This window comes from Cygnus olor, chromosome 13, assembly GCF_009769625.2.
Source record: "Cygnus olor isolate bCygOlo1 chromosome 13, bCygOlo1.pri.v2, whole genome shotgun sequence".
Classification (NCBI taxonomy): Eukaryota; Metazoa; Chordata; class Aves; order Anseriformes; family Anatidae; genus Cygnus; species Cygnus olor.
In genome coordinates, this window is record NC_049181.1 from 13,642,484 (window position 1) to 13,665,168 (window position 22,685).

Sequence of the window (22,685 nt, forward strand, 5' to 3'; positions counted from 1 at the left end):
CCCGCCGCTGCCCCCCGCCACCGCGCGGTGTCGCCATCCGACAGCGCTGCCGCCTGCCCCGTCCCCCCCCTCCAGCCCCTCCCCGCCCCGCCCCGGGCCCCGGCACCGCCCGGGGGTGGGGGCGACGGGACCCCCCCCCCCCCCAAAAAAAAATTTTTAAAAAAATCCCCCCCCAAAAGCCCCGCAGTAACGGGAGCTGCGCATGGAGAGGCAGGGAGGGAACGGGAGCTGCCGGCCGGGGCTTGGGGGGGGACAGGCGGTGGCCAGGGCTAACAGCGGGCTGGCGGCCGTGCTGATCGTCACCATCGTGGTGGACGTGCTGGGCAATGCCCTGGTCATCCTCTCGGTGCTGAGGAACAAGAAGCTCCGCAACGCCGGTGAGTGTGGGGGGACCCGGGGGGAGCGGGGGGACGGGGCGCGGGTACCCCCGCAGGGTACCGGTCTCCTGACAGCCGGCAGGGAGGGCTTGGGTCTGCCGTCAGAGATGGGTTACTTCGGCAAAGGCTAGGAAAAAATTCCACAGGAATTGCTCCGGAGGGAGTTTCAGGTGGTGCTGGTCGGATGTACCGCAGGGTGCGTTGTGCTAGGAGCGCTCGGGCTGCTTTTACAGGCGAAGGCATAAAGTGACCTGTACTGTTATAGCTCACTAAATGGTTTGGATGAAATGTTCTCCGGTGTTTATAACGTGGGAGAGAAAGTTGTGAGTGTTGTGGAGATGCTGATCTCTCTCTGTGTGTACCTCACTCTTCTGTTAATACGGAGTAACTCAACAGAGTACAGTAAAAGTAGCCCTTTACTACAGGATAAGTAGTAAAAATGGGTGAGCCTGATGGGACAACACCCCCCCCCCCCTCCTTGCCCCCGCTATTTGATTGATTTATTAACGATAGTGCACAGCTGCTGGCTGGGGCAGGGGCTGGGTGCAGCACCCCTGAGCACTGAGCCTGCGTTTGCCCAGGCACACAAAGCGTGGCCCGTAGGATACTCATCACATAAATGTGCTGCTTTCTGTTAGCTTTGCTTTAAAATGGGAGCACTGTGAGCTTGTGATCAGAAGGAAAAATAGATACCCCCTTGTTTCTCCCCCCAGGGTAACTGGTGGTGTATGTTCTCCGGCTGAGAAGTGCAGCAGGCAGATTTGAAGCCATTTAGCTGCCTTTACCACCTGTCTAATTGTTAATCACTTGGATGCATTGCAAGTCTTATTAAGCCTGCCTCCTCTGCAAGTTAAAGTTGCTACGAAGTCAAGGAGAGCTACCTCCCCTTTGGGTTATAACAGAGAGATTTTCAGTCTAAGTACCGGTCAGGAGCCAGTTGCCAAACACATTTCCAGGCTGTGGTTCATGCGTTCAAGGCTCAGCACACTTAAGGTCGAGGGTGGTGGGCAAAGGCTCTGGAAATGCAGTTTTCTAGCTCTCCTGAACTCTCTGCAAACGCAGGCACGCAGCCAAAACGTGCACGCCTTGAAAGCCCACGTCTTGCACCCGTGCTGCCCTGCAGAAAGTTGCTCCTGCTGCCTGCTGGCTCCTTTTCCTCAGTAGCAGCATCATCCGCTCAGGGAGCCGAAACCTCTGTAGGGGCAGTCAGTGGGGTTACAACTTTAATTAGGTCACCAGGCTCAGCTGGTTTTAATCCCCTTGCTGTACTCCGTGCATGTTGCTGTGAGGCTGTCACACTGGCCCAAACCCAACGCAGAAGTCCGCACACATCATGTCAGCACAGATATCTGTGTCGGGCAGGGAAGAAACAGCAGATCGGCCTGACAAGCCCTCTTCCCATACAGCTGTGTTGGCCAGCACTAATTGCGTTCCCATCTCCTCACACTTTGCTGCTTTGCCTTTCCCTGGCTCTGTGGGACCGCAGCCGGGGTTATCGGCCTGCGCTTCCCAGGTCAGCCGGGCTGAAATGTTGGCACGCTACGAGCTTTGTGTTTGCTCAAGGGGGTTTTATTTATTGTTCTGAGACCTCTGGAACTTCCTGCGTGCCCTGTGACATGTTTCTTTTCTCAAAGTCAGTGTTAGAGAGCTCCTTTGTGCATGTTCACGTTTTCCAGTTTTGCAGATGTGGAAAACGTTTAGTCGTGCTGAATGCCTTTCCCACTTACTTCTGGAATTCGGAGAATTTGGTTATATCTGAAATGTAAGTCATCCTTATCTGCAAGGAGAAAAAGAAATGCTTATACTTTCTACATCTGCTGTATCAGGATGGATAATTTCCCTGTACTTTCTTTTAGTGTCAGCCTGTTGTATCGATAGATCATTGCTTTTTTTCCTGACATATGTTGCCATTATTTTTTGTGATATCGTTTAGCTTTCTTTATAAAATAATTTGCTTTCTAGCTACTCATAGTGGATTTTCTATTCATTACTCGTTTCTTAATTTGTCTCCTGTCTTAATTCTTTAACAAAATAAACTTTTTCTGAATATAGTACAGTTTTTCTGGAAGGAGGAGGGCTCTACTGAGGTATCTTTAAACATCTCCCACTGCCACATTTGTATATATTTAGGTGTTTTCTTTCAGTTATTTTTGTCTGATTGTTTCTCGTTTGGGGAAATGGACCTCTCAGAGGCGTCACATTGGACCACGTTCAGTTTTCATATCTCAGGTGCGGTTGGGAACTGCAATTGGTTTCCTCCCAGCTCCTGCAGGATTTCCTTGTCCTGGAAAGCTATTGACTGTATGTAGGTGTTTTGAGATGATTTTTTTTAATTTTTTTTTTTTAGCACTACAAACCCTCCAGCATCTGCCACAAGCCTGAAATGACATCGTTTCTTTATGTACATCGTGGGTAGCTGCCTAAGGAGCTGCTCATCTGTTCTGCCGGTTCATTCCTCTGTAGCAAACTCCCACTGGGGCTACTGATTTATTCTGACCCCCTGGAGTGCCAGAGGATCTGACGTGGGGATTGTGGCTCTCTGGGAGAGCCAGGGAAATGTCACATTGGCCAGGGAACTGCAGGAGGACTGCTGGGACTCCACGTGGAAGGGTGACACCTGGCACCCCCCTCTTAAACAGGGATGCTATCAAAGGTGTGAGCTGCTCAAAAATGTCCTCGCTGTTGGTGGGGAACAGCCCGTGACAGCATTTCCTTTTAGCTTCGTTATCGACTTGCTCAGCTGGACAGTGATGAATTTACCACATCGAGCTGGCTGCCGGCGATGCTCCTGTTCCATCAGCCACAAACATGGATGCAGCACCCGGGCTGCTCCAGGGAGGGCTGGCACAGGCCTGGCATGACCGACGTGGTCCTGCTGCTCCTTGGCGTGGTGAAGCTGGGGAAAGTGGTGTGTTTGGGCAGCGGGACGTGTCCCAGTGCACCCAGTGGGCTCAGGGGGCTGGTGTACTGGTGGGGATGTGGTGGTCCATGCTGGGGACCCTTGGCATGCTGTCCCAGCGCTGTGCCATGGGCACGCACAGTCCCTGCAGAAGTTCCTGGGCTGAAGACTTCTGTAATTGTGGCCTGCTGGCTGGAGGTTTTAGGTTTCTTCCAGTTGGGTGAAGACCCTTCTCTCTAGCCATGTGTGTGCTTAACACAGGTTTTTGCTGCGTGCTGGTGCAGGTGTCCACACAGCTACCCTCAAATTAGTTAAAACAAAGTTCCTCTGATTAGGAAAACCTGCGCCAGACTCGTCTCCATCTCTTGGAGACTCCACTCGCTGAACTTTGCTTTCTGGTTTTGAGGCCACAAAGGAAGGGTATTTCTACATGGCTGCCTGCAGACAAGCATCCTGTTTTTGTGCACGGGTGCAAACGCTCCTGCAAAGGTGCTGGGCACCAGCACTGTGCCTTCTTCTTCTCCTCTGTGCTGCTGTCAAGCCGTGCTTTCCCACGAAACGCCACCTTGGCTGTGCCCAGGCTGTGCACAGCAGGAGAAACTCGGCCAAATTGTTCGTGTGCCAAGCAAAATCCCAGCCTGCCTCCCTGGGAGGGCTGCCCTGCACGCCCCGCAGCAACAACAGGCCAGGCTGGCCCAGGGCTGGGTGCTGCTGAAAGATTTGGAGGGACAAACACTGGCTTTGGTAATAGCAAATGATTAATGGCCTTGCTGACAGTCCTGCCGCACAAGCCGGGACCTGTTTCAGGAAGAGGGAAGGTGGGCATACATGCTCTGTTTACTTTTTTTTTTTTCTGTCTCCATTTTCTTTGCACTTTGTTTGCTTTTCTTTCTCCGTTCCGCATGGGTGATGTTTAATCTTGTCCAAGTCCAGGCAGAGAGCAGCAGGAGGAGGACAGGACCATCCTGGGGGCTGCCTGGCAGGAACAAGGCTGTGCCCCAGGGCTGCTCTTGGATGAAAGCACAGAGGAAAACTTGTGCCATGGTTTTCCCATGTGTAACTATTCCCATTCCTGAAGTCGGAGCTCTGGTGGTGACACTGGGTGCTGCTGTCTGCCACCACCCAGCCTCAAAGAAGAGTCCGTCCAGAGGGGCTGTGACCAGCTGGAGGGAACACCTAGGTGGGAAAAGCAGGGTTTTCTGTGCAGGGCAGAGAGGGGGGTGAAACAGGTGTTGCCCCACCTAATTAGGACAATAGGCTAATTAGCTAATGAGAGGAGTCTTCCCAATGTGGCTGTACCCTTGGAAGATGTTAATTAAAGTATTGCTCTATCCCAAACTAGACAAAGCCTCTGTGATTAGTGTGGGAGCAAGGAATAACCAGCGACTGAACACCAGCATTGTGTCCCGCAGCACAGGCACACCCTTCTCCTCCTTCTCTTAAAAAGAATATATTTGCTTTGGAATAAATTATACAGAAATGGAAACGGAGCAGTGGGCAAGCAACAAATAGGGCTTGCAAAGGGTTGGAGTGTTTCTGCCTTTCCGTGGAGGCGTCTGCCCTTCTTCCCTTACATTTTGGCTGCAGTTCTCTCCTTCATGCTTCCTTTTTTGAGATAAATTTCTCCCAGAACTGGCTGGGTTTCTTCTGACTGATCGTTAACCTTATAAAACCAATTGCTGTCGCTTGGGCATTTGCATCACATTGATAAGCCAGTTTTTCACATTTTTGTCTCACCTTTGAAAGTGATCCTTTCATGCTGGCAGGCAGACACCAGCCTGCAGCATCGTGGATTTACCTAATTCAGTGTGGATCCGGATTCATTACACAGGTCAGAAAATTTCCCTGAATAGGGAGCAGGACAGACCATAGAGAGCCGAGTACTTGTTGGCCTTGTTCTCCAGTCTTATTCCTCATCTAATCAGCAAAGCAGGGCGACCAGAGGGTGGCCTTTCCTGTAAACGATGGCAGCTTAAGAAAGTGCAATGTGGAAATGCTTACCTTTGGGAGAAGGAATAGCACGCACCCCAGGTGAAGGGCTCTAGCAGCCACACAAAGCACGAAAACTCAACTTGGCTTGTGGGGATGAGCTGTAAAAATTCAGAGGTGAAGTAGGAGGAGCTGCTTGCACAGCCACGTGCATCACAGATGTGGCAGCTGGCTTTTGCTCAGCATCCAACACCTTCGGGCAGAAACTCTGGGGGAGTTTCAGTAGGAAAAGTGTATTGTGATTACACAGCGGTTAAAAATGTATTGTTTCTTGTCAGTAGTGTATCTGCCAAACTTGTAAAGGCTTTTTTCTCCTCTTCCATGGCTATCTTTGGTTAAGACCTGCTTTGCAACAAAGTCGGTAAAGACAGGCTTTTACTTTAGAAAGTGGAGGAAATATTGCAAATTAATGGGCAAGGCCGGAGGTATTTCATTGATGGCACCATAGGGGAAGCCCAATTCTGATTTTATCTGCAGAAATTCCACAATTTTGCAGCGCCGCCTGGCAGACTTCCTCCTGATTTTAGAATGGGTCTGAGTGGAAAGCTCTGCTGGAATATGGACTTGAGCTTGGTGTTGCCTGTGAACTCTCTTGAGATCTTAAAGTGCACATGGAGGTGCTAAGAGTTTAGAAGAAATGTAGTTACATATCACCATAGTTAGTGTTTTAATTCATATATCTGCTCTGAATAAAACTTTTCCAAAAGCTTTTGTCTAAATTTAAATCGATTGTCTCTAGCAACCAGCCACTAATACTGAGCAAAATGTGCTGAGCATGCGAAACAAGCATGGATATTAAGCCACGAATAAATCATTGGTTCAGATCAGCTTCCGCTAACGATAGGGCCCATTTAAAGAAAATGTACCATGTAATTCAAAGTGTTTCAGAATTAATAATAATAATTACATTCTTAATCACCAGGAGGCAATGTTTCTTTCCCTTGCAGCTGAAGAAACCTTAGCAATGCAGGATTTACGCTTCTCTAGGTGTAAGCCTCTAATTTCTCCCAAGCAATCGTATCAGACACATGCTGTTGTGCGGGATTATTCCCCCCTGCCAAATGGGGAAAATCAAGGATTGCAAATTTAGTTTGTTTATTGCTTCAGGAAGGGGATGGGTTTGAGTCCTATTTCTGCAGCAAGGTTTTCTTTAGTTTCTGGAGAGCACTTGGGCAGCAAGCAGGGGGCTGACATTTTCTCACATGATGCCTTGTATAGTGAATAAAACTTGGATTGTTCTCTCTATATAACGGAGGCTTTACTTTAGGTGAGATATGCATCTGTTCTGGGTAGCAGGGCGTCTTCAGGTACTGGTGGCTTCTCCCACCAGTTTGTCACCAGCAGGAGCCTCGACATGCAGCTGTCACCCAGGCAGCATCATTATGGCTTTCGTGGAGATTCCTGAGCTTACCACCAAGTTAGGCTTCTGTGATTCAGGCTTATCTTGGAGGAGACTTGTAAAGATTTGTCCAGTCCGTAAGGGTGTGTTTTCCATGAATACATCCTGTTTTCTGGCCGTCGTTCAAGCCTGGGCTCTGTCTTGTGGCCATCACAGCATCTTCCCTCCCTGCCTGGCCTCAGCCGCTGCTTCCCCACATACCTTCTTCTCCCATGAGGTCCTATAACTTGGTAAGTGAAAGCTTTGTGCATCAACTGCCTCGTAAAATTTCCTTGCGTATTTACTGGAGTAGTGCTCAAAAATGAGTGCTCTCACTAGAGAAGCGACCGTGTTATATTAATATTACATGTGAGCGTGGAGCGCTTGGCTGTGCGTCAGGAGGAGTGCTCCCCCAAGGCACATTATCGCAATGGAGCCCAGTAAATGTTTTCTTGAACTTCTCTGTGCAGCAGCTGCTGCTGCAGTTGCTGGCAATGGGACAGGAGAAGAGATGACCCTCAGATCTACTCTCATCCTGAGAGCATGCATGAACCCCCCCGGTCTCCATATGGTGAGAGGAAATGTCACCTTACCAGGCCTCTGTGGAGTTGAGCATGGTAAGTGTTGAGCTTATTTCCTCCTCTTTCTGGACTTTGTGAGTACCACAAAAATTAAGATGTGTTCAAGACATTATTTCTATAGAGAGGTAAAAATCTAGGAAACTTAAGAAAAGTTAAAACAATCAAAATGTTGGCTTTTCACAGCTTCTCCAAGACAGCATGTATTGCAGTCCCTCACCTTAGGGCTCGATGTCATTTCTGTAACTTGATATGTTGGAAATGCTATTTGCATTCATCCACTGTAGATGTATACAAATATATTTCCAATCAAGAGAAAAAAAATTAAGCTGAGGGAGAATTTAAGGTTACTTTATGGGCAAGTACCTTCTGTAGTTTTGATTTTGTATGGTGCTCGATGCTCTTTCTCCTCTTAAAACTTGAAAACAGGGCAACGCGTGCCTTGGGACGTGATGAGCAGGGTTTTGAAGAAGAGGAAAGTCAAGAAACAAGAGCTTAACTTGTGATGTTGCCTGCCCACCCTTGTTAAATACATCTGTCCAACCCAGCTTTCAAAGTGATGCTCCCGATGTTGTTGCTGCAGAAGCGGTGAGATGAGTCGTGCCAGGACCAACCCTGTTGGGAACAAACCAGTTAGCAAAGAAGGCAGGAGGGGAGTTTTACCAAGGAAGTGCAGGGGCAGTGGGTTTGGCCTCAGCTGCGTCTGGCTGTTCCTTGTCCTCTGCTGAAATATAAAGGAAAGCAGCAAGGGCTTTCCTGGAACAGTAGGGAAAGGAAAGATGATCTAAACTGTGGGGTGTAGATTTATGGATCTCATAATAGGGCTCATGTTTGCAAATGTTTTTCTGCTTTTCCTAGTGAGAAACAGCAGTCCAATTCTGTTCTCCCTAAGAGAAGGATCATTTACGCTCTCAGCGTGGATGCTATTTCCAATTTTCCACAACCTTTCAGTGTCTTAACAGTCTCTTGTGAAGATGGTGTGTTTATTTATTTTTCTTGATAAGGGTGTGTGGTGTCCGCCTGTTAATGGCTCTGTGTATCTCGGGCGAATGAGTGTAGGTAGGTAATCATTTGCATGATATCATGTGCTGGAGTTGAAGTCTGTGTAATTATGTAAAAGATTGAAAACGCTGTGAGCTATAGAACTGAAGAAGTTTGTGGTTTCTAACCTGGACTTTATCCAGTATCTAGTTTTGTCTTGGATGTTACATGGGTAATGAAATATATTTTGCATTATGTCATTCCAGTTTCCAAAATACATCTCCAGAGCACTGGTAAACTCTGAATTCTGTTTTACCTTGGAATGGGGATTGGAAGATTTCTCGGATGCTTTTATGATGAGCGTTAATTATATGCATATCATCTTTAGGCTCTTGAATCTGTATCCCCGTGATGTTTGTGTAACTGTTGCAGCAACTACAAATATTGATGTAAACACCAGGCCACATCCATGGAAAACAATCTGTAAATCACCAGGAGACTGCAACACACACTGAAGTAAGGCTTTGCTCCCCTGGCCTTTACATAGCATCAGCACAACCATTACCTTCCCAACACCTTCTCGCTTTTTGGATGGGAACTGCTCTTCACAACATGGGGACATGCAGAAGTGTGTGGTTTACGACCTGCTGCTTGTCCCCAGGGAGGTCCCGCTGATTCAGTGAGAGCTGGCTTCATCTCCTGTGACACAGCGGCCTAAGCTGAGGGGAAAATGGAAAAATGTGTGAATGCTGGTTTAAATGGCTAATGGGGAATGCAGATGTGGCATTCTGCCCTTCCCCATGTCCCCGGGGGCAGGGTTGAGCCCTCTGCTGCTGACGACACGGGTCTTGCCTTGTGCCTGGAAAGTGTCAGACGTGGAAGGCGAGCTGGGCTTTTTGGGTCCCCTGAGCATCCCCTGCGTAGCCTCAGCCACGTTTAGCTTCATCAAGAAAGCAAAAAAGCTTGAAATTGCAGTGAAATACGCTGCTGCTGCTGTGTTCATCCAAAAATTCCTGGCTGGTGCCAGCATGCCTGCGAGAAACGAGCAGCGAGAGCCCACGCGTGCCCCTCTGCCAACCCTCCCGTAGTTGGGTTTCTAAATCACAGAGTTTCTCTTTTTTTCTTGGATGGATTAACACGGATCCAGATCCAACAAGCAGTCGGCCTTCAGTGGCCTGGTAAATCGTCCTTAATTTTCTGGAATACGTTAATTTCATTTAGGCGAGGGGAGGCAAAAAGAGCAGGCTTTCAGGGCACTGCCAAGTCAGAAGATTAAGTCAGCATTAAATTCATTAGTGAGCCAATCTATCAGTGTTGGCTAACACTATCTCAGCCTCTTTGTCTTGCTTTTTCTTTCTTGGATGGCAGTTTAGGTAACCCACAACCTTGTTGCAGTATTGCGGCATTATACAATGGTTGCTCTGCTGAAATCCAAGCTTACTGCCCTCTGAACGTTTTTTTCAGCAGATTTAGTTTAGTTTTTGTTGAGCATCGAAATGAGGCCGGTTTTCCCAGAGGCTGGTTCTGCATTGTGTCCGCAAGAACTTTTCCCATGGTCTGTGGTTTTGTAAAAACTGAATGCCCTGCTTTCCCAAAAAACTTAGGGTCACCCTATACCTTTCTAATGAGCACAATCACTCAAAATATCCCTGCTCTGCTGGGGACCAGTTTCTATTGTGTGGAAACCTTTTTTATTTATTTAATGAGTCATCCACTTTTCTGTACAAAGGGAATGAAGCTGGTCTTCAGTAACAAAAATTATTGGGGAAAGGCAGGCAGTGCGATCAGACACACTCAAGGAGACTGAGGTGAAAAAAGACAAGTAGTGCTGATATCCTGAGGTTTACCTACTGCCTTCACCACCTGCCCACTAAGGAAATTCAGAAAACTTGATGCTGCCCCCTCATGCTGTGGGATAATCTGTGGCTGCCTGGCAGCTTAGGTATTTAATTCCTTTGCTTTTTCAGTGTTTATTTTGGACCTGATTGAAGCACAGAGCTCCCAGCCCCTTCTGGAAATCAGCATCCTTCAGGCAAAACCTCCCACTTGACTTGCAGGATACTTTTCAGTCCCAAGCACATAGTTAATGCTGCAGACCCATCAGCATCCTTTTCTCCAAGTTGAATGCTTGCATGTTTTTTAAGCAGTATTGTAACACCAAGTGAGTAATGGGGAAATTCATCGTGGTAAGATTTATGACTTTAATATTGGGGGGCTCCAGTTGATACCAGATTAATGTATTCCTAAGGTTCTAGCAACCACCTGGGAATTAAGTTACCTTTCAATGTGAAATCTTTGTCCAGGCCTTGTGTCACATCTGCACTAATGACTCAGTCTTCATAAGAGGTTGAATTTCTTTGCGTGGTCTTTTGAAACTAAATATGAAAGGGGAAAGATGGCCCTTAATTTTAATAAGGTCCCATTTGGCTTAACAGCTGCTGTGAGCTCTGTCTTGTCTTTCTGGCTGCATTTGCCACTTTGGCGGTGTGTTTTGGGCTGACAGACCCTTACAGGGTTCTAATGAAGCACGACACTTCTTTTTCTTTTCCCCACAGCTGTTATTTGTCATTTGATATAAATCTGCCTCGTTACAGCCTCATTCCTGAATAAATGATAAAAGGGCAGTTAGCATAAGAAGGCAGCGCTGGCATGAGAGCTCCTGCCTTGCTGCTGATATAGAAGAAGCTGTCGCTCTCCTTTTAAAGGCTGTGCTATGTAGCTGAATTTGGGAAAGACTTTGTACTCCCGAGGGAGACCAAAGCAGACCTCTTCCCCTGTTCTGCCCTTCACTTCTGTCTTGTCCCAATTAGCAGCCGCAGTCCAAGCCCCTGGTGCCAAAATGCATTTGTTTTTGGGGTGGTGAAGTCAATGTGCTCCTGGGGCACATCTGCCCACTCTGGAGCTGGGGCACACGATGGCCAGGGCACTGTGACGTGCTGGCTGAGGTGCTCCAGCCCCATGCTCCTGCCTGGGGAGGCTCCTGGGTGTTGAGACTGGAGCCTATTGCAAGGGCTGGGCTCCTCCCTGTGTGTACATCCATTACTGAAGTTCTGAACCCCAGTTCCTTCGAGCTCTGATGTTGCAAATCACTCCCTGGGTTCCTTACAACATCCACAGACACATGACTGGGCTATTTCAGTCCGCTGGAAGCTTCATGTGGTGTGGAGGACGGTCCTGCTGGGCTGAAGATGACCTCCTGGCTTGTGGGATTTTGCTTGAGGTGCCGAGATGCAGAAGCCTCTACAAAGCCCAGGCTTTGTTTCATCCTGATGTAGCTCCTTAAGTATTCTGTCACTCTGGAGCTTGTCAATAAACAAAAATACTTCATCGAGGACAGCTAACAACATGGGATTTCAGCAATGAAAGGGAAAATGAGTGAATCCTGCTAAGCAGAGGAAACGGAGGTTTACAAACAGTTCTGAAGGGACCAGGAGGCAGGAAGTCATATCTCATGCTGGATAAATGACAGCTCTTTAAAAATGCTGTCAGTAGATAAGGAAAGCCTAGGAGCGGGAGAGAGGGCTTTTCGGAAATGGCATAGAGTGAGTGAGGTTGTTTTTATTTATTTATTTATTTTTAAAATTAGGAATCTTGATCATTTCTCTTCTCTTTGGAGAGAGAGCCTCCTTGGCTTGGCTCCTCCAAGCCTCCTTGGCCCGTGATGGGAGTCATAAGGCTGAAGTTGCACGCTACCACTTTGAAGTGTCCTGGTGTGGGTGTTAAGCAGTTTCAGAGAGAAGAAATCCCTGTGATTTATTTCTTGCTGAGAAAACTTCAATGGAGATAAAAAGGCAAAGGGCAGAAAAATTTAAGGATACACTTAAAAGCCCCATCACTTGATGGTTATTATGCAATTGTAAAATAGGTCTGCCCCCAGCATTACAGTCGAGAAAGTAGGACTTGAGGTATTTCAGGATGAGGCAACCTCAGTTTCACATGGATGGGTTTATTTTATTTATTTCCAACATCTTTTATTTATTTATTTATTTATTTTCCTTTCTGAGGGCAAAATGTTGTTTGTTTAAGACAGAAAACAGTGGTATTCTTGTGCTGGAAGCTGTCGACAACAGAGGTGTCTGCTCAGTTGTGCTCCACGAGTGCAAGATCTCCCACTTACCATGCCAGTTTCTCTGCCTACATGTGTGGCTACTTACTTTGAGAGGTTCTTCCAGTAATTTAGGTCTCATAGGCCCATGTAATCTTATCCTCATTCACCCATTTGGATACTATCACCATTAGACTTCCTACTGAGGTCAGTGTTAGAGCACCCCCATTTAAACCATGGGCTTATGTTGGAACATGTTTAGTGTGGACTTTGCTGCAAAAACTGCTTTTCTCTTGTAATATTCCCGTACATTGCACCTCAAAGATGATTAAATGTCAGAAGTCATTCAGAAAAACAAACAAACAAACAAAAACCCACAAAAAACAAACAGAAGCAAATGTCCTCACAATTCACTTGGGACTCCCCTTTCCAAGAGTTTCTCGTACCATCAATAGCTCCTTGTTGCCTGTCCTGTACCCAGACTAGATATGAGTTCTGTAAGTCCTGTGGAATATCTAAAGTAAAGACTTTGCTGATGTTCTGGGAAACATTGGTTTTTGGACTCATTTCTGGGAAAATTAAAAAGGTCCTTTAGGGCTTGCTTTTTTTATTATTTTTTTTTTATTTGAGGTAATTTTTTCCAGTATCATTATTATTGTTATTGAATCAACTTGAATTGTTTGCACTGGATTTTTGCCAGCACAATTGTATCAGTGTCTCTGCAGTGTTCCCAGGTGAAAGTAACTCTCTGTTTCTGATGGGATTAGTAGATAGTTGTGAATGAACCAGAAGGCCTAGGACAGATTTTCTTTCACTTTCTGGTCTCCTACTTACATGCAGGGCTTCTTTCACAGTTGGCATCGCTGTGGCCAAGCCAACAAATGATGGGTCTCTCTGTCTGTAATGCAGGGAATATCACTCCCGTTCCTAGCATATTGTGAAGGTCACATGAACAGTAATTCAGGTAGCTCAGCCTTTTTCCTTGCTGGGAAAGGGAACAGCTTTCTTTAGACTAACTGAGAATGGGAAAAGCAGACATGCTGTCTCTAGGCAGACAATCCCATTTCAGCATCCCTGAGCTGAGGACGGACACTTGGAGCACAGATGCTTTCTCTTAGCGTGTGTACCAAGCCTAACTCTTTTCTGTTATGTAAAACTCTTCTATTATTACTCCTCCAGTTATTGATTTAGGCTTTGTTACTTCATAAGTTGATTGCATTTTTTGTCTAAAAATGGCCTTTATGGCAAGTGAATCATTTTGATGTTAATCTCATGTTCTTATTGGACACAGCGCTAGAGGCGTGATGCTGCCAGGATCAGTATGTGTTAGAGGTCTGTCTCGAGCCTCTGTTAGAAAGTGAGGTTGAATTTGGGGCAGCGTTTTGTGTTGTGCTGATCTGTGACCAGACTGAGCTTTTTCTCTGTTGCCTAAATTCAGCTTGCTCTCTCTTGAAGTTGGGAACTGTACGATATTGCTTGGTTTCAGGGCACTTTGCAAACCAGTTAATAAATGCTAGGCTTGGAGTTAACATGGGCTGGTAGAGCTTATCTGTGCTTGTGCATCCTAGTGTGTCAGGGTAAACGTAAGGACATCAGCCTGCATAGGAACGGGCTGCTTAGTCATGCAGTACCGCTCGGCAGTGATTTCAGTCAGAAACGGAGGGCAGTGAGCTGTTGGTTTATGGTCCTTGCAGGCTGAGACGCTGCAGCCAGCACCGTGCGGGCTCAGCTGGTGCTGGCAGAGATGCTGAGGCTTGTGGCGTAAACCAGAGGGTGGCAGAGAGGGCCTCCTGCCTCCCACACCTCCCTCCATCGGCCTCGCTGCGGTGCCCTGCGAAGGCTGCGAGGTGCAGGCGGTGTTTCCAAATTTGTCTTCACCCGAAGCATTTGGAAGGGATGCAGGGAGGAACCAGGCTTCTAAGCTGATAACCAGACGAGGTTGCTTTTAGTAATTATTCTGCATATATTAAGAGCCATATCAAGATGATATGTCTTCCTCCTCTTTTACTAGCAGAACCTATTGCCGTAGCTGCATCCAGGCAAAACATCACAGTAACAAGAGTTAAGTTTAGAAATCCAGAGGAACAGCAGCATTGGGGTTTTTCCTCATGCAAAAGGCCAAAACTTCAATGAAAACACTGGAAAAAGTCATTAAAAGGCACATAAATGAACAGAAAATGTTATTTTCTAAAAGTTTAAAAACTGTTGGAGCTAGGTAAAATGTCAAATTTTACAGTTTCCTCTTTCTTTTAAAATATCTTTAAATAATCTTTTCAGGAAGGCATGTCTGAGCTGAGCAGGATGTATTAGGATTCATATGGAGTAAGAGGGTGAAGATTTTGAGGCAGTGTTTCTATGGGATGGTCTGAAAGCTTCTTTTATTTTTTAATATATCTGAAACTCTGAAAATGAGGGTGTTGCTCTCCTCTGGTACCAAAAGAGGAACACCCCTTTCTAAAGGTCCAGAAGACGAGGGAACAACTCATTTTATTCAGTCGAGAACCAACATCCACCTCCCATCTGCGACACACCAAGGAAAAAAGTGCCCGTTTCCAATATAATGGTAAGTGATAAAAGGAGAGATAGGAAATCATGTGAGCATGGCCGCTCGTATTTCCAGCCCGTTTCCACAGGCTCATGAGCTCGGACACGGCTTTGAAGCTGGCTGGCCGTAGCCAAATGAAAGTTGTGAGTCTCTGGAGTGCAAACATTGCAATGATTGCCCTTCGCCGCACGCAATTAGAGTAGCTGAAGGCATGGCTCAGATATGCTTTTGACAGCAATACAGTTAGAGGTCGTGACCTAAAAGCACATCTAAAACCCAGCCCTCTGCCAGCACTGCAAGCAATTCCTTTCTCCAACCAGCGGACAAAATAATACATGGAGCGTAAAAAAATGAATGTGATGGAAGTGCCTGGGAGCGGGTCCTTTCTACCTCAGTAAGTACTGCGAGGGTTTTCTCTTCCTGCTGGAGCAAGCCTTTCCCACAGATCCAGAGGGAAAGAAGGTTTTTGTTCAGCCGTGGTGATGCACCGAGGGGCTGGCTGATGAGGCTTGCAGTCACGATGCCGAAGTGATGCTGAAACACCTTGGCCTTGTTCCTCATGGATGCCACGGTAGGAGAGCACCAAGCACCCACAGCTTTCCTTCTGGGAATGACACCAGCACTACTGGTGATGCTCATACTGAGCACACTGCTGCTCTCTGGCATCACTGTTGTGCTAAGAGAGACATTTGCCAGGAAAAAGTTCAATGGTGGTGGAGTTTTATGCTTTCGTCTAGGACCTTCATTGTGTCCTTAAACTGGATATTTCCACGTTCTCTAACCTTACGTTCTAAGCATGCTGTGGGCTGGAGATACCTCCTCTCCTGGCTGTTTGTTGCCAGCAGGATCATTTTATGCAGCACAGTTGGAATTTGAGAGCTGCTGGCAGCCTGACTGTGCTGTCCGATCGACTGCCGGAGACCACACTGTGTCCCCTCCTGGTGGAGCAACGATATTGGATAACTGATTGTTTTTTTCTCTTTCTCTGGTTTACTCCTGTCTTTGAATAGGCTTCCTAAATACACGTATAAAATCATCAGTTAGAATTTGTGGATTGATGAACTAAACAACAGACCTCTTATTTTTTTCCTGATGCCTGGACCTCAGGGAGAGTGTCCCTGATTTTGAGTTGTCAAACACTCTGTTGTCCAAATGTCAGCCTGGACTTTCTTATTTGCTATTTTGTGCCGTGTGTGTGATGTTCTCAGGGCAAGTGACGTTGAGCCAGACCCCTGCAGGAGGCTCAACCCTAATGCTCTTTGACCGGGCAGTTGCCTTGTTCCCTGAAGTGATCTTTTGCGGCTGGGGATGTTGGAAATGCTCCTCAGTGCGAGGGCTGCAGCATCAGCTGCCACAAGCACCCCGGTATTATTATCGGTCCAAAAGAGCAGTTAGTATATGATAACGTGTCTGCAAACCCTCAGTGCCATCTTGATAGTATAAAGAGAACAAAATTGTTCTGAAGGTGTTTTTTGTGAACTGCCACTTATTTCGCAGAGCCAAGCGTGCTCTTCGTGTCTGCCCAGTGGAAGTGGAGATCAGTGAGGTACAAGCAAATGCATAGCGAGTAGCAGGTAAAAACAAACATGGAAAGGAGGCTGTCAGAGCTAATACAGAGCCTTGTTGCACGTTGAATAAAGCTTTTAAGACTATCTATTTTGCTTGGGGCAAACAGTGCATTTTGTTTCTGTTTTGCAGCGAGCATAAGCTTTCAAAGGTTAAATAGAGAGTATTAGGTTATGGTAAGTGGTCATCAGAGGCTTGCTTTACAGTCATGGCCTGTTAAATTGTTTACTGAACCTTATTACAGATAGATCCTTTTGATGCTGAAGAGAGTCTTAATTCCAGTTCACCTCCTTCTGGACATGAGTTTTTCAGAAAACCTGGGAAGAGAACCATGAAGGTTAAGATGCTTCGTATTGCAGGCCACAGATAGTGAACTGTCACCACAAACATACTGGTCACCCCAGTAAACTTTTAGCATTTTGTGTATCTTAGCATGTTTTCCCAACCTGTGCTCTTACACCTGCTGCTTTGTAGCTCTCAGTTATTCTGGCTGCAGCTGGACAGACAGACAGGATCTGATCTGGCTGAGGCTGTTGTAGGTGGGTTTGTTTGCTCTCAAACCCTCTGGGCACTGCCTGATGGGGAGCAGTGTGGTTTACAGGTAGCAGCATTAACTTCAGGTGCCTTGAACATCTCCATTACACTAACCTGAAGCAAACACAGATCTGTAATATTTCAACAAGGAAGGCTAGTGTAAGTCTGGTAACAGAGAACAAGGCTTTTGGATATTCTATTTGGACATTTTTGGCTGTATAAAAAGCCATGTATTTTTATTTTAAGACGAAGTATTTTAATCTTTTTTATTTTCCTTTTCAACCCAGCTTCTAGGTTCAGGATGCCTAAAACACAGCCCGTGTGTCCTAGAGGACAGCCCACGGATGCTGTGGGAACGACAGGGAGATCCAAGCAACTGGAGCTTGGACACCGAGGGGTTTCCAGCAGCCTCCTGAGGCAGGCAGGGCCAGTGACTCTCGTATTTGCACAGTGATGTTCAGTTAATCTTTGTAGAAGAGTGATGTGCATTTGTATGGAAGTCAGATGGTGCTCGGGCAGCCTGCCATCGGGGACCTTTGTGTATGTGGCTTATTGGGTTTGCAGAACTCTTTGCAGGATTTCCATGTGTATAAAACCTGGTGCCAGGACTTGACAGTAAGTCCTCAGATAACCTGTGCTGTCAGATAATCCAGGCAAAATGGGTTCCTGGCAGTGCCAGGAAACTGCCGGAATACAGAAGCAGGCTGCTGGGGTGAGCAGAAACACAAGTATGGGAGCATGGGAGCGAGCAGGGAGCTCACAGAGCAAAGTACTAGGGCAGAAGGTGCTCTGGGATAAATCCCCTTTTGTATAACCTGCATGTGCTTATAACCTGATCTGCTGCCAGGCTTCAGGTTGTTTTGTGTTTCAAATAATTTGCTGATTACACTGTGAACAGTGTATCGTACCTCTGTAGTTCTGTGTTGGACCTGTGGCACGAGAAAAGGTTTCAAGTTTCTGTGAAAAGGTGGTCAGGTCTGTGCTGCTGGGGTAGAGATGGAGTGCAGAGATGCACAAACCAATACATACCGTGTGGAAGTTTAAAAACATGACACGGAAAGTTTGGAAGTTAATGAGGAATTATATTTGTATGCTCACAAAGAGAAAAAGATGCATCTGAAAATAGTGCCACAGAAGCACATCATTAAAGTTTGAGCTAATGTCCTGCTGGTATTGCTTGCAGGCAGGACTCCTGTGTTTTATAGTGGAAAAATGCTTTTTTTAAAGAAAAAAATAATAATAAATCAGTAGTGACAAAGAAAAGATGATTGGCAGGAGATTGTTGTTTACTTTCCATAACAGCCGCACATTAGATGGCTTCACATTTGGTGTTTAACTGAAGTTTACTCTTATTTCAATAAAAGGCAGTCGTTTCCCATATTTTGAAGGGCCTGTTCTGCTTGGAGGCATGCAGCGTGTCCTCTCCTTGGAGTACTCAGTCATTGAAATGCTCAGTTTGTCAGGACCGGCTGGCAAGTGGCTGCTGGGTGGCTCTGGCCTCTGTGTTCACCCACCAGGAGAAAAATATGAAGCTGACCACATGGCCAAATAAAAGAGAAGTTGAGTTTATTGATGTGAAAAGGTGCTAAGTTGAGCCGTCTGACCTGATTTTTTTTTTTTTCCATTCCCCTGTATTTTTCCATCCTCCCAACTATCCAAGAGGAAGGACTTGCAGAGGCTGTGATTTCTCCCACTTGCTGGCAGTGATGTGAGGCTAAGAATTTTCCTTAAACTTCCCCAGAGGAGATTCTGGTGCTGGGGACACGTTTAGCCTTTTGTTGAGGAGTCATCTTTGTGACTTAAGGAATACAAATTCGCTGCAGAGCAGCTCTCCCTCTCTATGTGAGTGCTAAGCCTGCATAGCCAGAGCAGCCACAGAGGCATGCTGCGGTGAGCCTGCCTATGTGAAATCTCTCCCTGCTGAGATTTTAGTCCTTTGCATGTCCTCTGCTAATACTTGTTTTGAAATGATGCTTCGTGTCAGCTGCCACAGTTCGGTGCCACCGTGGGCAGTTCTCGAGTCTGGACTGCTTTCCGGCCGGTGTGAGGTGGCCTCTGCTGCCTGACGGGAGCTGTTGACTGGTACTGATAGTTTTTGTTGGGAACAAACATAGCAATGAGCCAACTGTGATGGCGATACAGACGTGATTTCTGACAGCCCTTGGATATGTTCTCCAAATGCCAAAGCCAGTGACCTAGTTGAACTGAGATCTAAGCGAGCCTCTTCACGGATACTACAGAAAAAGATGCTTTTTTTTGTTGTTGTTTTTGAGATAATCTGGTAGACGGCAGGCTATGAAGGTTTGAAGAGAAAGTGCAGGTGTGATCAGTGGGCTGGAGTGTTGCCTGTAACACATAGCTGCATGGATGGTAACACCTTAAATGTATTAAACATATCCTCTACCAGTACACTAGTAATATTCTCCTTCCTACTACTGCAGGTTTATCTGCAGGTAGTGATGTTAGGAAAAATGACCTTTCCTAGTGCTGTCCTCTATATTGCTGAGTTTCCCTTGAAATGACAACTTCTCTAATCATCAGAAAGCTGAATTTTGACAAATATTCCTTACAGCATTATGGCCGGTCCTGTAGTTATGCCAGTTCTCTAAAGACCTCTCGCTTCCTTTCTTCAGGAAAATTATTAATCCATACAACTTAATTTAGGATTTCATTTGTGTATTTAGGAAGCCTGTTCAAAGACAGGAGGAAATAACAGCTGAGCTAAGGTTAATGCTTCCAGTTTAGAATTTTTTTAGGAAGGAATACACATGTTAATAATGCCTCGTTACTCTCTTGCTGTCAGTAGTACAGACAACAAAGTCTTATTTTCTATGTTTTCAAACTCCAAATGGAGGATAGAGGGAAGCTCACAGGCAGAGTTAGGCCCAAAGAGGAGTTCTGAGTTGGAAGTTGTCTGTCCGGACCTCTGCTAACCTCTCGTGGTCTCTTCTCCTTTTTCGTAGGCAACATCTTTGTGGTCAGCTTGTCTGTCGCAGACCTTGTAGTGGCAGTGTATCCATACCCTCTGATCCTGAGCGCCATTTTCCACAATGGATGGACCATGGGAAACATCCACTGCCAGATAAGTGGGTTCCTGATGGGCCTAAGTGTCATCGGGTCCATTTTCAACATCACCGCCATCGCAATCAACCGCTACTGCTACATCTGCCACAGCCTTCGGTATGATAAGCTCTTCAACCTGAAGAATACCTGCTGCTACATCTGCCTGACCTGGCTGCTCACGGTGGTGGCCATTGTGCCAAACTTCTTTGTTGGGTCCTTGCAATATGACCCCCGGATTTACTCCTGCACCTTTGCCCAGACGGTGAGCACGTCGTACACCATCGCAGTGGTGGTGGTCCACTTCATTGTCCCGCTGTCCATCGTGACGTTTTGCTACCTACGGATCTGGATTTTGGTGATTCAAGTCAAACACCGGGTGAGACAAGACTGCAAGCAGAAGCTCCGAGCAGCTGACATGCGGAATTTCTTGACTATGTTTGTGGTTTTTGTCCTTTTTGCTGTGTGCTGGGGACCATTAAACTTTATTGGCCTTGCTGTTTCAATTAATCCTTCCAAAGTGCAGCCACACATTCCAGAGTGGCTTTTCGTCCTGAGCTATTTTATGGCCTATTTTAACAGCTGCCTCAATGCCGTGATCTATGGGCTGCTTAACCAGAATTTCCGAAAGGAGTACAAAAGGATACTGCTGACACTCCGGACTCCCAGGCTGCTCTTCATCGATGTGTCCAAGGGTGGGACAGAAGGGCTGAAAAGCAAGCCGTCTCCAGCATTAACGAACAACAACAACCAAGCTGAAATACACTTATGAGCCAGAACAGCAGCACAATTTATTCTGGGTTACCCTTGTACATACAATACATAAGCCTTCCTACCACCTGTGCATTTCACAGCTGATGTTGGTGGACCCCAAATGGCCACCCCCTTCTCATGCAAGGAAGGAGTCTGGTACCTTTATTGCTCAGCTTATCACCGTGACATCACAGCTTTGAGTAAGGATTTTAAGAATGGAACAACTGCCCTTTACCTTTTTTTATTATTTTTTTTCCTATGCCATCATTCACTGTGTGCCTAATGAATTGCTTTGGTTGCTTTTGCAACAAGCATGCCAATACCCTCGAAAAGGGAAGTGTTCAGAGTGCATGGAAAAATGCAGCTATATTTGAAATGCAAACTGCAAAATTGCTGTGTAACGCAAACCAACTTTTCTCGCCTCCCTCTGAATTCTGTTCTTTAGCATTAACATAACCCAAATTACAGTAATCAAAGTGTAAACTGCATGACTTTGTATCTTTTCAGTTAGGTTAGTAACGGTGTTAGCCAGCAGGCATACACATGAGCACAATGACTTCCACTGCGCGTGTGTTTGTTTTCCTTTTTCCTTCTATTACAGCTTAGTAGGCAGCCTGGGCTGAATGCAAGGCAAACAAGCCAGACCTAGTGAGTGTCTGATGTGCTCATTTTAATTGAATCTCTACAGATATTAAGTACCCTTGCACCCTCCTTCCAGGCCATGAGTAAGAGTATATAGCACATGACATAATCTAATTGCAGGAAGATACTTGGAGCCTGATTCTAATTTAGGCAGTGTCCTGCGATGGCCAGCATTCGTTCCAAACATCTATCAGAAGTCCCTTCTGCATGAGCATCATAAAAAAGATGAACATTAAAGAGTCCTGTCTGCTTAATGCAGATGCAGGCTTTTAATAAGAGAGGAAAACTGAGTTCCGGTGATATTTGCACTTGGACATGAAGGCAGAAGGGGAAGGAAGTTTTTATTCCAAATATCTTTCCTTTTGCCCACCACATAACATGAATTTGATGGGGGAAAAGAGTGGAGAATTTTATTCCATTTTGTTCATGGGTGAAGCAGTGATTAATTCATGGGAGCTGGGAGAGGAAAGCTACGTAAGCATATTCACGCATCAGTTCTCAGTTAAAACCTGAATTCTGTTATCTTTGTCATTGAAAACCATGTCCTGGAGTGCTGGGAAGGCCAGTATCGCATTAGAAACAAGCACATGGGCAGAGATAAGGCTGTTTCTTTAATGGAGTGTGTGTAGGGGGGCTGGTTGCTGTCTGTAAATACGACTTTATTTTTCCTTCAATTCATTGTGAATTCAACTCCTTACGGTTTTAAATGAGCGGAACCTGCTTTGAAACAGTCCTATTAAATCAGCAGATAAAACTCCCCTGGTGCAGCTCTGTCTTCAAGCTAGCAAGCCTGGCTTGGTGCCCGTGTACCAGGGGGCACAGCGGGAGCTGCACGAGGGATGGGAGCAGGTCTGAGCCCCGTGGGTGTAATAAGGACAACAGCAGGCCTCCTCCTGATCAAAGAGTGCAGCCTTCTCCCAGTGACTTAAGGTACTGATTGTAGTCAGAGCAGGTTCATAGGTCCGAGCCTTGAACGACGGAGAGCCTTTGTGCCTCAAGATGAAAGTAGGCAGGATTTACAAAAAGCCCTAGGGCAGGCTAAGTGCCAAATCCTGAGCAAAGGTAAGCCATTTGTGCATTGCTTGTTGAAAGCATCCTGTTGCTGAACGTCCCTCCTGCTGAATATTTTGGGGGAAGAAGAGTTGAAAGAAATTGAGCCCCTTTATGGATCAGACCAAAAAACACTGCATGGTGTGTTACTTCAGTGCAGCATGTGTGCTGCCCCGTGGCGAAGGTTGCTGCGATGCGAGCAGGTCTCTGTCTTTGCTGGGTGCCCTGGCACTTCATGACGTTTTCAGACTTGAACATCTCCGCAACATCGGATGATTATTGTTTTAA

General features: G+C 46.3%; 1 protein-coding gene across 2 annotated transcripts; it reads left to right on the top strand.

Annotated features, from left to right (window-relative positions):
- The first annotated feature begins 196 nt into the window (after positions 1-196).
- On the top strand, positions 197-21,839 carry GPR50 (G protein-coupled receptor 50). 2 transcript variants are annotated; one of them, XM_040572194.1, is made up of 2 exons: positions 197-377; positions 19,856-21,839. In XM_040572194.1, exons 1-2 carry the CDS (start codon positions 203-205, stop codon positions 20,722-20,724), a joined length of 1,044 nt encoding a protein of 347 aa, XP_040428128.1. In that variant the 5' UTR covers positions 197-202; the 3' UTR covers positions 20,725-21,839. The 2 variants fall into 2 exon arrangements, with proteins under 2 accessions (XP_040428128.1, XP_040428129.1); XM_040572195.1 differs by lacking the exon at positions 197-377 and adding an exon at positions 2,038-2,139.
- Positions 21,840-22,685: the final 846 nt, after the last annotated feature.

Bases quoted from the DNA above. Each gene is read 5' to 3' on its own strand.
- GPR50 (XM_040572194.1), top strand. From the start codon at position 203: ATGGAGAGGCAGGGAGGGAACGGGAGCTGCCGGCCGGGGCTTGGGGGG. The intron at 378-19,855 runs GTGAGTGTGGGG...CCTTTTTCGTAG, and splicing joins CAAGAAGCTCCGCAACGCCG to GCAACATCTTTGTGGTCAGC.